This window comes from Mycteria americana, chromosome 3 (assembly GCF_035582795.1).
Source record: "Mycteria americana isolate JAX WOST 10 ecotype Jacksonville Zoo and Gardens chromosome 3, USCA_MyAme_1.0, whole genome shotgun sequence".
NCBI lineage: Eukaryota > Metazoa > Chordata > Aves > Ciconiiformes > Ciconiidae > Mycteria > Mycteria americana.
Window position 1 is genome coordinate 63206835 of NC_134367.1, and position 15519 is coordinate 63222353.

Consider the following 15519-nt stretch of genomic DNA (forward strand, 5'->3'; position numbering starts at 1 on the left):
GGGTGGTGGTTTTTTTTTTGGGGGGGGTGTGTGTGTGTGTGTTTGTTTCTAACATCTTCAACAGAAATAAGACATAAAAATGTGTAGCTGTATCTTAGTACAGTGTGGGGCCCAGAAAAAAATTTGGGGCCAAGAGCTGTATAGTGTACATATAGCCAGGCTTCTCTAGATGGAGGTAGCCCTGAGCGGTGCAGGTGCTAGGCAGTCTGCAGGCTCCCATTTTTGTTTAGCTGTATAGGTGACCTGTTGAGTCCGTTCTTGGCAGATGTAAAGCTTATGCATCTGAAGGGTGCAGAACTGAGAAAAGTAGGAACGGACAAAAAGGTTTAGTAGAAAATGCTGTAAATCTGCTGTCCTCGCAGTTTCTCCTGTTAGTGTGTGCTATATGTGCTCCCTGTCATGAGTTTGGGGGTTACTGCATGGTTTTAGGTCCCCTGTGTCCTTCATTTATGTCTGAACTGTATCTAGCCTTGAATGGTCTATAAGAAGAGCTCCTTATTCTTTATTAGCATATACTGTTACAATTTAAACTTACGCTTCCTAGAAATAGATTTAACTTTTTAATTGAAGTGATTAACACTTACTTTACATTCCTATTTTTGTCCTGCAGGTCATTATGGCATTACAGAGAGTGGACAACATAGTAGGGATGCTGATGGACGGTCTCAAACAAATGAACTTGCATAAATGCCTGAACATTATTTTTATATCAGATCATGGTAAATTTGATTTTATAAAATATATCAGAATTTTTAAGGGTCGTTTTTATAAAGTAATATAAAAACATTCGTTTTTATTGAGTTTATACTTGCATGTTTCTGGCAAGGTTAAGGAAGCAGCTAATACCTAAAAATGACATTTTATATTATCAAGATGATGTGAGAGATAATCAGTATTAGTGAGAATCAGGCTATTTTATGTGGGGGGGGAAGAAGTGGAGAACAGGATTAAGTAATTTGGAAGAGATTAAATAATTTTCTTATTTTATTCCTAAATCCTCCTGTGATTATTACCAGCTGATAAAAGAAATAGAATAAAAAATGTGAATTGAAAAAAATAGATTACATTTTTTTCTGTCTTTTAACTACACAGCAATAGTTTGTGAATTGCTGAAGAAGTGAAAATACAAGCCATATCTTCCTTTCAGTTATCAGTTCCCTTATCCGTTATTAGAAGCTGTGAATATGAAACTTTGATTTATTTCTGTAATAGTTTTTCTGTATTTCTGGAATTATTTCTATAAAAAGTTATGTATTTTACCAATAATTTTTTTTCTGCTTCTTTTCCTGACAAACAAAATGTAGGCACACTTCTATGCAGTACAAAATTGACTTGCAGAGATCATCGTCACTGGGAATGATCCAAGCCAAATATCTATACAGGTTTAAAAAATATTTACAAAATTAATGGAGGGTAAACCTGTCAATAATTACTAAAAGTAAGAGTTCAAATGCAATATGTAACTCCAAAATCCCTTTGACTTCTGGGAACTGATAAGGAACACTGGAAGAAAGATCGGTCCATAATTGCTCTGCTTATTGGGTATTTCTCTAAACATGTTACTGAACGCTATTAGGTAGTATATTGGGCTAAATGAATATTTGGTCTGACCATTACTGCTGTTCTTAGGCTCATAAGATTTCTTTCCCTTCAGATAAGAAAATTTGTCTATTTATTCAATTGGAGTGTCTTTCTTGGCTGAGGAAGTGGCTGACTGTGTATCTATGTAATGTTTTGTTTTCTTTGATATATAAGTATTATGGTCTCCTTGGATCAGATGTCTTGGGGTTGCTGATAAAAAGACCTGAGAAATTATGTTTCTGACTTGTACACCTTAAGTTACATGTCTCCTCAGCAAGGCTACTTTACACTGATATTCTCATTTTTAAATAAAATTTATTTCCTTATGCAGGGATGGAAGCAGGGAGCTGCAGAAAAACAGCATATCTGAACACCTATCTAGACAATGTTCAAGATTTCATGGTAGTACCTGGTCCTGCAGCTCGCCTAAGACCTAATAATGTTCCAGATGAGTATTTCTCTTGTATGTAATTGCTAAACTAATTTTTGTTACTCAGTTATACATTTTTGTACTTTATGAATACAAACTTAGGATCCACATATTCCATTGGCAAACCTGAGTGAAGGTCAACTAGGGACAACCTGGATAATGATGAAGAGGAAATACTGAGTAGTGCACTTGTGCTTTTAAAGACCATTTGACTTTGCAGGTCCGAAAGTGTATTTTAATCCTACAGATTGCTTTTGTGGGCTGCCTCAGAGTGACCAACTGCAAATGCTCTTGCCTTGTAAATGGTATTCCCTTGATTCACATCTTTGGTACTCTAGACAGCCCAAAAATCCCCCCCCTCATGTCTCACCTCATTTCCTGATTTACTAGTTTATTTCTATCTTAAAGGAATGTTAAATTGTTACTGTCTCTTACGTATTATTTTATGGGTATTATATTTCCTAGTTATTAAAATATTGCCTAATGGCCTGACAGAAGTTGAGTAAACTACAAATAAACATAAATAAGATAACAAACCTGTGTGAAAATTAATGAATGCTTACAAATTTTGAACTTTAATTCATTATGCAGTCTCATTCAGGTGAACACTTAATGCCTGCAGTTTTTGGTACTTTTTAAAGTAGAATACAGGCATTTCCTTCATGTTTCATAGGTTTTTTTTTTCCCAATCTAGATTATTGTTCTCCATGCCCTTTAAAACTTTTAGGCCTCAACCCCAGTGACTTTAAGTTCTGTTTACTTCATCGCTTGATGCTATTCTAAACTGTTTTAAACGTTTCCTTGGAGAACGTGGGAGTCAAATGCAGTTCCAGGTTCTCCCTGGAGAAACAAGTTCAGGAAAAAGAAAAGTAGAGTATATCCTCTTTTTGACATGTGCACTGTTTTCATGAAGTAGCATAGCTATCTTTGTAGCACTGCATGTATCCATGCAGGAATTCTTAATGGTTCCCTTGCCAGTGTAATCCTTTATGTATTTTAGTCAAGCATTGGATATCGGACTCAGGGCAGAGTAACTGTGTTAAATGTAATGGGCCTGGGTTATAGAAAATGTCAAGCTAAATGATGTAATGGTCCCTTTTGGCTTGAGTCTAAGTATCTGAATCTTAGCCAGCTTGCACTTGGCTGTCTTTCTAAGGATGCTTGCCAGATAAAACTGCTGTCCTGTTAGTTGTATTTGTTTCTTTTTTCTTAGAAGTTTATTAGCAAGCAGGAAAAATCCAGCTTGATTAGCACAGCATTTAGTTGCCTCTCTTGTGGAAACTTACTTCTTGGATTATTTTTCTAACTGTGGCTAATATAGTTTAAAATTTTAAAGCTGTAAATAAGTAAGCAAGGGGAGGAGAGGCTGTGAACTAAAATTTCATAAAAGCAATAGCTCGACAGTTTAGTGATTGCTTTGCTCCATATAGTTTTCATTCTGGAAAAATAATTTCTTATGTCCAGAAATTTTTTGAAACTAAGCTAATTACGTTACGTGATGGAAATGCTTTCATTTTACATCTGATTTTTTTTAACTTAGGTGACTAATTCTTACATATGATTCTTCCAGTTAATTACGAAGGCATTGTCAGAAACCTCACAGTAAGTGTCATCTGTTGTTTTAGCTTAATTTCTACTGACATTTACAGGTATTTTGTATCATCAGATGTTTGCTGGGCTACTTACATAGCATCTGGACTTTGAATCAGTGACCTTCCATATGCTATACAGTTAACAACAACAATAACAACAAAAGTAGTTCCACGCAAGGGAAGGGAAAGGTCAAAGTTGAGTAAGGTGTCATATGGATATTGTGGTTGTGCATTAACTAAGGTTTTGTGTTCATTTCTTTTCACTAACTCTTACCTAGCACTGTATCATGTTGCTCTTCAAACTGGAGAACTTGTGTATCTGGATCATACTGGCTGCTGGCCAAGTCAGTGTAAAGTTCAGCTCCATTTCCTGGACAAGCATAAAATTTTCTTGCTCACACCTTTTTGATAAACAGCTTTGAGAGAGGACATTGATTCTTTTTTGTCAGTTCCAGCTTAAGGAATTTGCTTTTTTGCTCTGTACCTGGCTTTTGTTCTTATCCCTGCACCACAATCTGTTTCCTCTCAGTTATGCAGACACTGCTGTCGGTGAGAGCTGTGCTGTTTGTATAGATGACTTCACTATTCAGAAATTCCAGTATTATGGTGGGGGGGGGAGAGGGGGGGAGGGTGTTGTTGTTTGTTTGGGGTGGGTTTTTGTCGTGGTTTTTGGGGATTTTTGTGGGTTTTTTTGGTTTTTTGGTTTTTTTTTAAATCACAAGTGGATCTTAGTTGGTAGAAAAATCTATTCGTTCCTGAGTGTCCAATCTAAAAAAACTTTGAATGCCTGTTACTTTCTGTGTTACAGAGCTGTAGAATTATTGCACTGGATAGTCTCCTACCACTTGAAAGTATCATGATGTTCATGTCTCAGTGTAATTCTTTATTAATTCTAAGCAGTACTGTTTGGTACTGTATAATTGTAGGCTGTAAGAAAAAAAAAAAAGAGTAAGTTATGTCCATAATCAATATAAATATTCTTCTAATAACTATTGAATGCAAAACTAGTCAGTATTTGTTATTTAAATAGTTATTAATATTTATGTCCCAGACCATATGACTCCAAACCTGATGGGGTCCTGTTGTCCTTAGTGGAAGTTATTGCAGACCCTTTGCTATTGAAGTGCTTTATTAGAACTGTGCATGACATAAGCAAAAGTTTTGTGAAATGTACATTTTATGTTTTACTTTAAACATTTCAGTGCATAGAACCAAATCAGCCTTTCAAAGCTTATATGAAACAGCTGTTACCCAAGCGTTTCCATTATTCCTATAACGACCGGATTGAACCATTGCACTTTTATTTAGACTCCCAATGGCAGCTTGCTAGGTAAGTTACAGTTTTCAGTGCCTGATTATACAGCAAATAATTTCTGGTTTTCTCATAGTTTTTTCTCTTCCAGATGTTTAGAGTTCAATGATAGCTATTGGAGCCTGGTATTTTTGTTTGTCATAGCAAAGCAACATTGCAAAGAAACAATGCATGCTTTTCTCTGCAGTTTTTGCTGGCCTGAGGAGGCTCAGTTCTAAACTGGCAGCTATAGATACTCTCCCTGCTGAGTATGCAGGTAGTGGCAGGCTTTGTGACACAAATGTTAGAAACTAAGGCCCCGTTGTCAGATACTTGAGCACATCTTGCCATGCTTTAGGAATTTCCAAAGTGAGTCAGGAAAGCTAAGCACGTGCACAACTACTTGGTTGAATCAGTCTTGTGAGCGATCCACTGGCATACATTGAACTTACTGAACCCACTATTGTTAATTACCTTACGTGTTGAGACCAATGAGTTTACAACTCCCAGAATAATGGTATCTGCTATAATAATATAATTTGGAACACCTCTATGATACTCTAGGGCTTTCCTCATGAAAGAGTTTTTCAGTCCATGTATTCAGTAAGTCATGTTGTATAACACTGTAAACGTGTGCAAGTCAGGCAAATCAGGTTTGGGTTACTAGAACTGTGTACACATTTAAATAATATGTGGACCTGGCATATGCTGGAGATTTGTTTTTATTAGACTGTAAGATGCCCAGCTGAATATTCTAAATTACATTATGTTTATTATTAAAAACAAAACAAAACCCTTAAGAAACTACTTACAAATAGTACTATAAAGTTCTGTTACCCAAATGACAGTGAAGTAAAAATCTGTTATCCTGATAACAAACATTTTGTTCATATGTCATCTGATATTTGACTTTAAGTGACTAATGGTGGACACTTAAGAATTCCAAAGGGATAACATTTTAGAGAAAACTATCATTCTGATTTTAAAGGCATTCTCTTCCAGAGCTTAAAGACTTTCTATTCCCTAAGGACAACCCCCTAAAAATCTTTAAATAGACAAGTAAACAATGCGTCACTGAATGTATTTTATATTGATATGATTTGCAAAGTGTGAGTTATATAAACTGTGAATTTTTAATAGGAAACCGCTTGAGATTAAAAGCTGCACAGGTGGATTCCATGGCTCAGACAATCGCTTCCCCAGTATGCAGGTGAGACTTGAAAACTTACGCTAGCTCTGATTTTTAGCTCTGTCTGTTTTCTGAATATTGTGGTTGCTGGGTGTTGAGATTTTTTTTTTTTAAAGATCTGTGACACCATTCCATCTGCAATTAAAGAAATCAAGCATTGGTATGATTGCTATTGTGATGTGCTGGGTAACCTACACAGGGTGGCATTCCATTGTCGTTAAGAGTTGGGCAAAAACCCAACAGGACTTACCCCCGATATTTCACTGTGCTGGTAAGAGTATCAAGTTGTGCTAAGTTGTTTTGTTGTAACATTAAAAGCAGGAAAAGAGAAAAGTTATCAAATCCTCAAATACAGTAATTGTAGATCATAAGAGAATTCAGATTGGAAGGGACCTCAGCAGGTCTCTAGTCCCACCTCTAACTCAAAACGGAGTCAGCTGTGAGATCAGACCAGGTTACTCAAGGCTTTATGCAGTTGCATCTTCAAAACTGCCAAGAGCAGAGGCTCCACAACTTCTAGCCAAACCATTCCACTGCCTGACTGTCCTCATGGTGTAAATGTGTTTAGTTATAGCCAGCCAGAACCTTTCTTGTTTCAGTTTATGCCTGTTGTCTCTCTGCCTCCTACTGCGTAGCACTGAAAAGCATGGCTCTGTCTCCTTGATGACCACCTTGTAGGTACTGGGGGACTGCTGTTAGGTCCACCTGAAGCAGTCTCGTCTCCATGCTGAACAAGCCCTGTTCTACTTCGCAGGGCAAAGAGCTTCAGCCCCCAACCACCTTGAGGGCCCTCTGCTGAATTTGTGGTGATTGTTTATTGATGTCATTCTTATTTTGGAGGTGGAGTATCCCAATGTGGCCTAAAGAAATGCTGAGTAGAGACGGATAATCCCTTCCCTCAACCTGCTGGCTGAGCTTCTGTTTTATACAGCATGGGATGCTGTTGGCTTGCTTTGCTGCCAGGGTGTGCTGCTGGCTCATGTTCGGCTTGCTGTCCACTATGTCACCCGGGCCCTTGCAAGCAAAGTTGTTTCCTAGCCAGCCAGTCCCCTGGTCTGTAAGGGTAGTCCATTCTTTTTTTGGGGGATGCCTAAGAACAGAAGCAGCAGGCTTAAACTGCAATAAAGAAGAGTCGGTTTGGTTATTAGAAAACTTTTTAGACCATTAATGAGTACAACAGTTTGCCCTGGAAGTCTGTGGAGCTTCCACCACAGGAATTACCTAACGACTGGTCAGACAAGCAGCTTTCAGAAATAACATAATTACTTTTGATTCTGTCTTTTGCAAAAGTTGACTAAATGATCTCCCAACTCTGTAATTCTACTGTGTCATGATAGACTATGTTATTACTGTTTTGAGGTAGTCTGTTCAGGAGAGAACATATCAGTCATGTTTAAAATAAGGAGAGTCCCTAAATTCTTCTCTTTAATGAGATGGGAAGGGATCATAGGAAAACATGAAATCAGATCCTTAGTCAGCTCCATCTAATTTGGGGAAGTCACTTAACCCATCCTCTGCTTTAGTTTCTGCTATCAATAAAAAGAAAGACAATACTATTCATTTTGAAAAGCTATTTTCAGGATAAAATCCACTAACAGTTGTGAGGTACCTGGTACTATTACAGTGAATATGTGTAAGCACATCTATAAAGAAGGAACCCTGTATTCAAAAAATTACTGAAAACAAGTTTTATGAAAAGACCTATGGAGTCCATGTAAAGCATAGATTTCTCTTAAAAGCCTTATTTTTCATGTCTTGTAGAATTATGTAGTGTTGGGGTCACACTGTTTTTTTAAAAACTGTTAGCCAAAACCTGCATTAATTTTGTATCAGTTTACCATTCTAGGCCTACTCTTCTTCCCCACTTTGACGATGGAAAACCTGTTGATAGGGTACCTCATAATGGGTTACAACCAGCAAGGCCATGTGAAGCCAAATGGCAGCTTAGTATATTCTCTCTCTGCTAGAGTACGACTGTGTAAATTTTTTTTCAGTAGGTTGACTTGATTCAAACTTTTTGCCAGATTTCGGATTGTCAGTTCATAGCATTCCTAATTAGTCTTAAAACAGGTATAATTTATCCTTTTGTGGCTAACATTATAGCAGCATAAATTTCGTACTGTGTAATTAAGTAGTTCAGCAGAAAGGAGGTAGCATGTTCCTGCCTCATCTGGTTCAAATTAGGCTTGTTGAGTAAATTATTAGCCTACAGATTTTAGTATCAACAGTTACAGAACGACAATTTGCCTTATGCTTTAATCTCAAAAAACAAGTTAGAGTTGAGTTTTTAGCCTCTATTTTTGCCACGCAGCTATGAAATCTGAGACAATTGCGTTGTTTGCAAAGAGCTTTGAGATCTTACCCAGGAAGATGCTATAAAGTGCAAAGCATCCGTCACTCATTCAGTATCTTGATACCACCGCAGATGGGTGCAATCTGTTTCACTTAATTAAAAATAAGCTGAATATCTCAGGGCAAGTTTAAAACCAATATTTTTGGCAGCAGTTGAGTTTAAGCATTTGCTGCCCTTGTCTCCTTGTTCTTACTCCTGCAGCAAACCCTGTCCTGTGCTAGTGTAAGCTTTGTGTGGCTGCAGAGTTAAGTAGGTCAGGGAACTGAACCAGAAGGAAAAGAGCCAGCAGGAAAAAATAAAAGTTTTCTGAGCTGGCTGCGTTCCTGGATCAGGTTCACTGTGTGGCTATACAATAGTTTGTGCCAGTACAGCTCAGGAAGTGGTGCAAAAAGAAGAAAGAACAGCTGCAAACCAGACATAGAAGCCTAAGATCTTACCATTGCTTAAACCATTTAAAACATTGCTTTTTTTTTTTTTTTTTTAATAGCCTTAAGCCTAAAAGCTTCCAAATTGTTTACAGGACATGAAATGTGATGGTTATTTTGGGTGAATATTTCCATTACATCTCTTAAAGCATTTAAAAAAATGAATTTAACTTCTTCAAAAGCAGAGAAGAGCAAGGGACTTCATAAATGGCTGGCAGCAACTTTTTAAAGGCAACAATGAGACAGAATCGGGTTTCCTAATACTCTTTTATTACTTTTAAAATTATTCTTATACACTTACTTTTTTTAAGAAAAAATATGCTTTTGACTTGTTCCATACTATGTTTGTAAAGTAAAGATTAAGTTCTTGGGAGAAAACACTCTCTGAGTTTGAAGATATTTTCCATTTCAACTTGTCTTAAACACTTTACTTTTCTCTGTAAATTCTAGGCTATCTTTATTGGTTTTGGACCAGGATTCAAGTTCCGTACTCAAGTTGATCCATTTGAAAACATTGAAGTATATAATTTAATGTGTGGTAAGTACAATTGATGGGGGTCGTCTTTGTTCAGTAAAGTATAATATCTTTTGGGCATTGTAAATCTTCTAATAACAGATTTTTAAGTGTCCTTAGAAATTTGTCCTTAAGACTTGCTGCTGATTTTTACTAATAAAAAGCTGTCTGTTTTTTCTGAGAGAGGTCCAGCTTCTAAACAACTAATGGCTATTTAGGATCTACTGGTCAGGCCACCTTGTATCTCTCCTTTCCACTGGTCACTCTGTGTGTTCCTCTGGCTGCTCCAGAGCTGGCGCTTTGACTCACCACTACTAAAACTGACTACTTCATGATCTCTCAGCCATCAAGAAGGGATATTTCTCTCTCATATCTAACTAGAGGCTTTATCAGGTTAATCACTCAGGTGACCTTATTCAGGCAGAAAAATAAATAACAAGCATAGTAACGGGTATGGGTGAAGCTGCCAGGCAACTAATTTGAGTCGGTCACCCCCTCTGCTTTTTATGCACTTGAACAATTCCTTGTATTTTCTCATGTGTTTTCTTATTTGTTGTTTTCCTTTACCGAATTTTTAATTTTAGTTACTTGATATAAATAGGGTTTTAATTCAGATAAAATTTAGATTTTTTTTTATTTTTGTTTACTTGATTCATATAATAAACCTCCTCCCAAATTTATCATTGTATGTGTCACTTGTTCAATTTATGTATTGTATCTTTTAATACTAGATTTGGATGTTTCCCTGTCCATTCTCATTGTCTAATACAACAGGTGTTTCAAATACACTTTTTTTTTGCCTTTTGATGGACTGCAACTGTCTGGTTTGTCTGTAGTCCCGTGCTTTGGAGTCTCGCCCTAGAGCTATTTGTCTCTGCAGTAGTCAGGTTTCCCATTTCTCTCCCCTCTGGTGTCACTCTAGAATTCATAATTGATTTCTGTTACATGCAGTCTGCTTCTGTATCTGAATATCGCAAACAGAACACTCCATATATAGATTTCTTCACTTTATTTTCTGACACCGTGCAGTACACTGCACCAGAGAAGTGGTGTTTCTTTCTGAAAATTAGGCACCTTGCGGCCCTCCTTTTTTCCACCTTTTCAAACACAATGTTACTGTGACTCCTTGTTCCTTTGTCCGTTCTCCTTCATTCTGTATTTCATGGTTTCTCCAACTAGCCTAGTTCTACCACTTGCTGTTCATTTATTCCCCTTGAGGTCTTCAGCTGTTTTCCATTATTTCCGGCCTACTTCTTTTTCTTACCAGGATCTATACTTGCTCTAACATCTGCATCTGTGAGAGACAAAGTATTACCAAAGGGTTTGATCCAGAAAACACTTAAACGGGAGCAGTGCACATACTTGAGATCAGTGGCGATATTCAGGTATACCACATTTAAACCATGTGTTTTAATTCTTTGCTGGAATAGGAAACAGGCCGTTGTCAGGAAGCGTGTCCCTCACAGCCTTGTATGCTTTGCTGTCTTCTCATGTCATGGTTGACCTTGAACCACCTTCTTGTACCCCCTTGATCTGTTCTGTGTATGCTGCATGGGAGGGGTAGAGCCCTTACTGGCATCTCAGCAAAGAAAGTCCAGTGACAGATCAGATGTTTTAAGTGCAGTCATTGAGGTCTAGATTTCCTCCATCCTGTATAGAAAGAATTAGAAGAATAGGATGTGCAAAAGCCAGCACGTTCACTTCATTTTCTATCTAGAAGCTTAGGTGCCTTCTGGACTGCAGAAGGGCATCTTCTTTCACTTGTTGTTTGGGGCTCTAGGGTTTCTCATGGAGGTGCCTGACTGCATCTTCTTGCAAAGTGCAGCCAGAGAAGAGATACTGTCTCCCATTTTTCCAGCATCTCAGCACTTAAAGCATGAGCACCAGATATGTACAACTAATTGTCTTGTCTGAATTGGGAAATTTCAACTCATGTTTTCCGAGGTGTTCAAATTGCCGGACTTGGGGATTTCTGGGGCATTGTGAATTCCTGGATACTCCACTTAAAATAACAGGAACATTACAATGTAATTTAGCTGTTGAAGTAGGGACCTGAGTTCTGGGACCGGTTCTGATTTGGTTTTCACTGCTTTGTGTGATGTATTCATTGGAGCAGGGACTGCTAGGATTAGAAAGGTTGTTTTATTCTTCTTTCCAAAGCAAAACAGCTTCATCTGGAGGGAATGACAACATATCTGAGTGGCATAGTGCAGGGAGAAATGTGTTCAGTTCCCCATGTAGGAAAAGAAGTTCAGCTCTAACTTGTGCTCTAGGTGAGTGATCTAGACACCAAGCTTTTGGATACAAGTTGTCTCATCACCTGCTATGTTTTGAAAACATCTTATTTCATAGATTCAGTATGAGTTAGGTGGAGGAACAACAAATCTATGGATGCTAGCAAGGATTAAGCATGAAATAGGGCTTGATCTATTTGAAGGTGTCTGAAGTGTCTCTGAGCATTGGTGGTAGGCAGCTTGTAGTTGTTTGAGTTACTTTAATGACAGAGATTTAGGTGTTTGTGGGGTAGAGATGTTTTTGTGGTTAGACTACTTTGAGAATTTTGAAGCTTAACATTTCAGACCTAAGCGACAAGCAGAACCTATGTTCTTTTATGGCTCTACCTTTTAGTGATGCTTATTAACTGAAGCTTCTGTATTTAATTTCCAGATAATTAAAAAAACCCAAAACAACAAAAAACCAAACCAAAAAGCCCCCAAACTTATTCCCCAAAGTTTCAATGTTATGTAGTCACTAGCTTCATGTGTTTGAGATTACCATTCTGTCCCCCACTGCAAGTTTGGATGCTGCAAGTTCACTTCCCTCAGATGTGAGCCTCTGTCATTTTTTGTGCTTGTTCTGTCCCTCTTTACAAGCAGACTACTTCCCTATCTAAGAACATGTGTGCTTCCTTTTAAAGGGATTACATTGCTTTCCCTTTTGGGTGTTATGAGCAGCAAGCAGTGCAGCTTTATTGACTCACCCATACCTGTAATCACAATACAAGCAGCAGTGTATTGCAGTCTTTCTTATCCTGTTAATATCACTTGAATTCTTTCATAGATTTGCTTGATTTGAAACCAGCCCCAAACAACGGAACACATGGACGCCTAAATCATCTTTTAAGGAATCCTGTTTACACCCCCCACCATACCAAAGAAACAAGCCATCCTTCTGAATGCTCTGTGGTGGGACAAAGAGCCTTTTCAGTGAGCGTTGGCTGTTCCTGCAGGACGGGGGTAAATACTGAAGTTGTTAAAGTTGTGGAGGCAGACATCTGTGTTGTATTCAGAGAGTGAAATTCTGAATTCTCCAGTGTTTATCTTTACCCACTAGTTTTGCAGTCCCCTACCATTGGTTTCAAAATCAAATCTTGGCTGGGGTTAGTGGGTACTAGCCTGTATTTGTATATTCATTTTTGCAGTTTACATATGTAAAGTCATATTCAGCTGTGAAGAGCCTGGAAGACGCCACAGAAGCAAGCTTTGGTGGGAAAAGCATTCAGTTCTTGCTTGCTTCACTTAATTATGTTGAAATTTCCTTTCTGTGAGTGTTGTGTGTTTGGGCTGTGGTTTTCAAGGCTGTAGATTCACTTGTGGCAGAAACAGTTTGTTTCTGCAAATTCTCTGTAGCCCCTCTCCAGATGTCAGTGAGTTCTGTATAGGGATAACATGCAAGGCAGATGTTGCATTCAGTACTTTAAGTGTAGTAGTGGCTCATAATATGCTTTGTAGAACACTCAATAGAAACTCACTGGTTTTGCTTTATAATTATAGGGCTTGCCAATAAGGGATTTTCATCAGCGTTTAAATCTCACTGAAACAGAAGGTAAGAACTTTAGATAGTAATATAAAATTATAACAAAAATGTAAGAATTATTAAAACTATAAAATGTTTGATGTCTAAACTTCTGAGCAAATTTCAAGTACATGAGGTAAAAATTCTTTGAAATACTCGCAGGGACTATAGTTCTGAGGTTTTCAAATACAGTCCTACCGAACCATTTGGTCTCAAATAAATGTGTATCCTTATACATGTGTCTTTATGGCACATGTATTATCTGATATTTTTGAATTTTCTAGCACTGAAGTAATGAGAATTCCAGAATGGGAAGCAAAAGCAGTGTATGGGGAAGTATCTGATAAGAAATCCCTGCAAATACCATCATTGTGATGGCAGCATACTTTTGATGAAGCATAAGGGGTATTTTACATGGTCGAGTTGTTACATGGTCTTAAGCTGTTGCTTGTTTTACTTATGCTTTATTTCCATTCTTTGGACATACACATGCCATGTTTGAGCTGCAGTTTGTGAGGCTGTAGATGTTCTCATGACTCAAACTATTTTGAGCATGAAGCAGGTAAGACAATAAGTAAATAACAAAAATCATAAGTCAAAATGGAACGTAGCCCTTGGTGCTAATACCTTAGAAGATGAAATCAGGATGATTAGACTGTCAGAAAGAGAAATAGGCTGATAGAGACCTTGCCTCATGTGTGTTCATGAAACCTTTTTTCTTATGCAAATAAACTCTGTATTTGGTGACACCCCACTGTAGCTCACTATTAAGAAATGGACTTAAATGCCAGTTACAGGCAGGATCCAGTACTTGCTGCTTGTTCAGGGCTAATTTAAGGCATCTTTTGGTTTGTGTAGCTTGTCCTGGCACAAAGAGCAGATAGAGCTTTCTTGAATCTTTCCCACTAATGACAGGGCATCTTTTTAAAATGTGTCAGGGAACCCTTTTAAAATAACTCTTTCAGTTTTGTAACACTCATGAGAGCACCAAATGAAATCCAGTTAGTACGATACAGTGTGCTTTCCTAGAAACAGAGAATAAGGCTCTAAACCTACGTTTTTGAAACAGTAGGATTTTGGCCTGGGTTATCAGTGAGACCTGACTTAGCACTGGTCTTAATAGCAGTAATTTCCTTATAAATTGTATGAATGAAGCACTTATTAATTAGATATAAAAAAACATTATCACAGCTGAAAGAATTCTAGTAACCAGCCTAGATGCTCCTTAAGACTATTTAGAGTTTATTAGGTACCTCAGTTTGCATATTCTGTCATTGATTGTCATAACCTGACAGCCTGTAAGAACAACAAAATATTAACTGCTTTTTTCATTTTATGAAAAAAATGTGAATTGTTTGCCTTTTCCCTCATGGGTGGAGAAATAAATGTCATAATCTTGACATTTTTTTGTGTTGTGGAATTACTGTGGAAAAAAACCTGCAGCATTCATTGCTCAATTTCTTTCCCCATTTAAAACAGTTGCCTTGAAACTGTAGTTCTGCATAATTTGTGGATGGAAAATATACTTTGATGCCTTCTTTATAATTCCAGTCATGTAATGATTGAAAATACTTGCATTTTCAATAGCAAAGTAATGTTTTTGTTATTTTAAAATATTTCTATGATGAGCTAGTTTTCCTCAGTTTTTATTTTACATCAGAGAACTCGAAACTTGAAAACCTTAATTTTTTTTTTGTTTCCAGTTGGCGAAAATTTAAATATATAATGTTTTGATGAAATCAAAGTCTACCTTAGGGGTTAGAAACTGAAACTTTCTGCTGACGTGTGACTGCAGCAGATGATTGCAAGAGCATGTGTTTCTTATGCCTCTTTTGTTATTTCTTTGGTTTTTTTCTTTAAGATAAATGGTATTAACTCTAAAGCAATTCTGTTGCTAACTTTGCTTTACTTTTCAGCTTCTGTCTAATGACTTACCCTCTGCTGATCCCACATAGCTTCTTTCTGATACTGTTTTAAAGGAAAGTCTTCACTCTTCCATTGGATATAGTAGTTGTCCAAGAAACAGGCAATGCCTTAGGCAAGGGTCTGCCAAAAACCCTGCGCAGTATCATACATAAAACATTTGGAGATATCTTTCTCTGTATACAAACTTTCTAAAGAGATGTGGTCCATGAGAGAGGGAGAAGGAAGGTTTTGTGACTACACACTCATTATAAAGCGAGTCCTCGTACATCTGAAAATCCAACTGGTACTTCACTGTATCATTTATTTAGATCTCTATATTTCTTAGTCCTTTAAATGTCACTTTTACATATGACTTTGTGGTTTCTACTAAAATAGTTCCCTCAGCAGATTTCAAATCACCACAGTTGGTTACTGTCCCACCTA

The 15519-nt window shown here is 37.4% G+C and overlaps 1 protein-coding gene across 2 annotated transcripts in view; it reads left to right on the forward strand.

Annotated features, from left to right (window-relative positions):
• Positions 1–15519, forward strand: part of ENPP1 (ectonucleotide pyrophosphatase/phosphodiesterase 1) — a 75153-nt gene that overhangs the window by 53540 nt on the left and 6094 nt on the right. For both annotated transcript variants that reach the window (XM_075498758.1, XM_075498757.1), the window contains exons 12-19: positions 611–719; positions 1913–2044; positions 3582–3613; positions 4806–4933; positions 6035–6104; positions 9312–9399; positions 12436–12611; positions 13149–13200. In XM_075498758.1, the coding sequence (XP_075354873.1) occupies positions 611–719; positions 1913–2044; positions 3582–3613; positions 4806–4933; positions 6035–6104; positions 9312–9399; positions 12436–12611; positions 13149–13200 (787 nt within the window). The remainder of the gene's footprint in view (positions 1–610; positions 720–1912; positions 2045–3581; positions 3614–4805; positions 4934–6034; positions 6105–9311; positions 9400–12435; positions 12612–13148; positions 13201–15519) is intronic.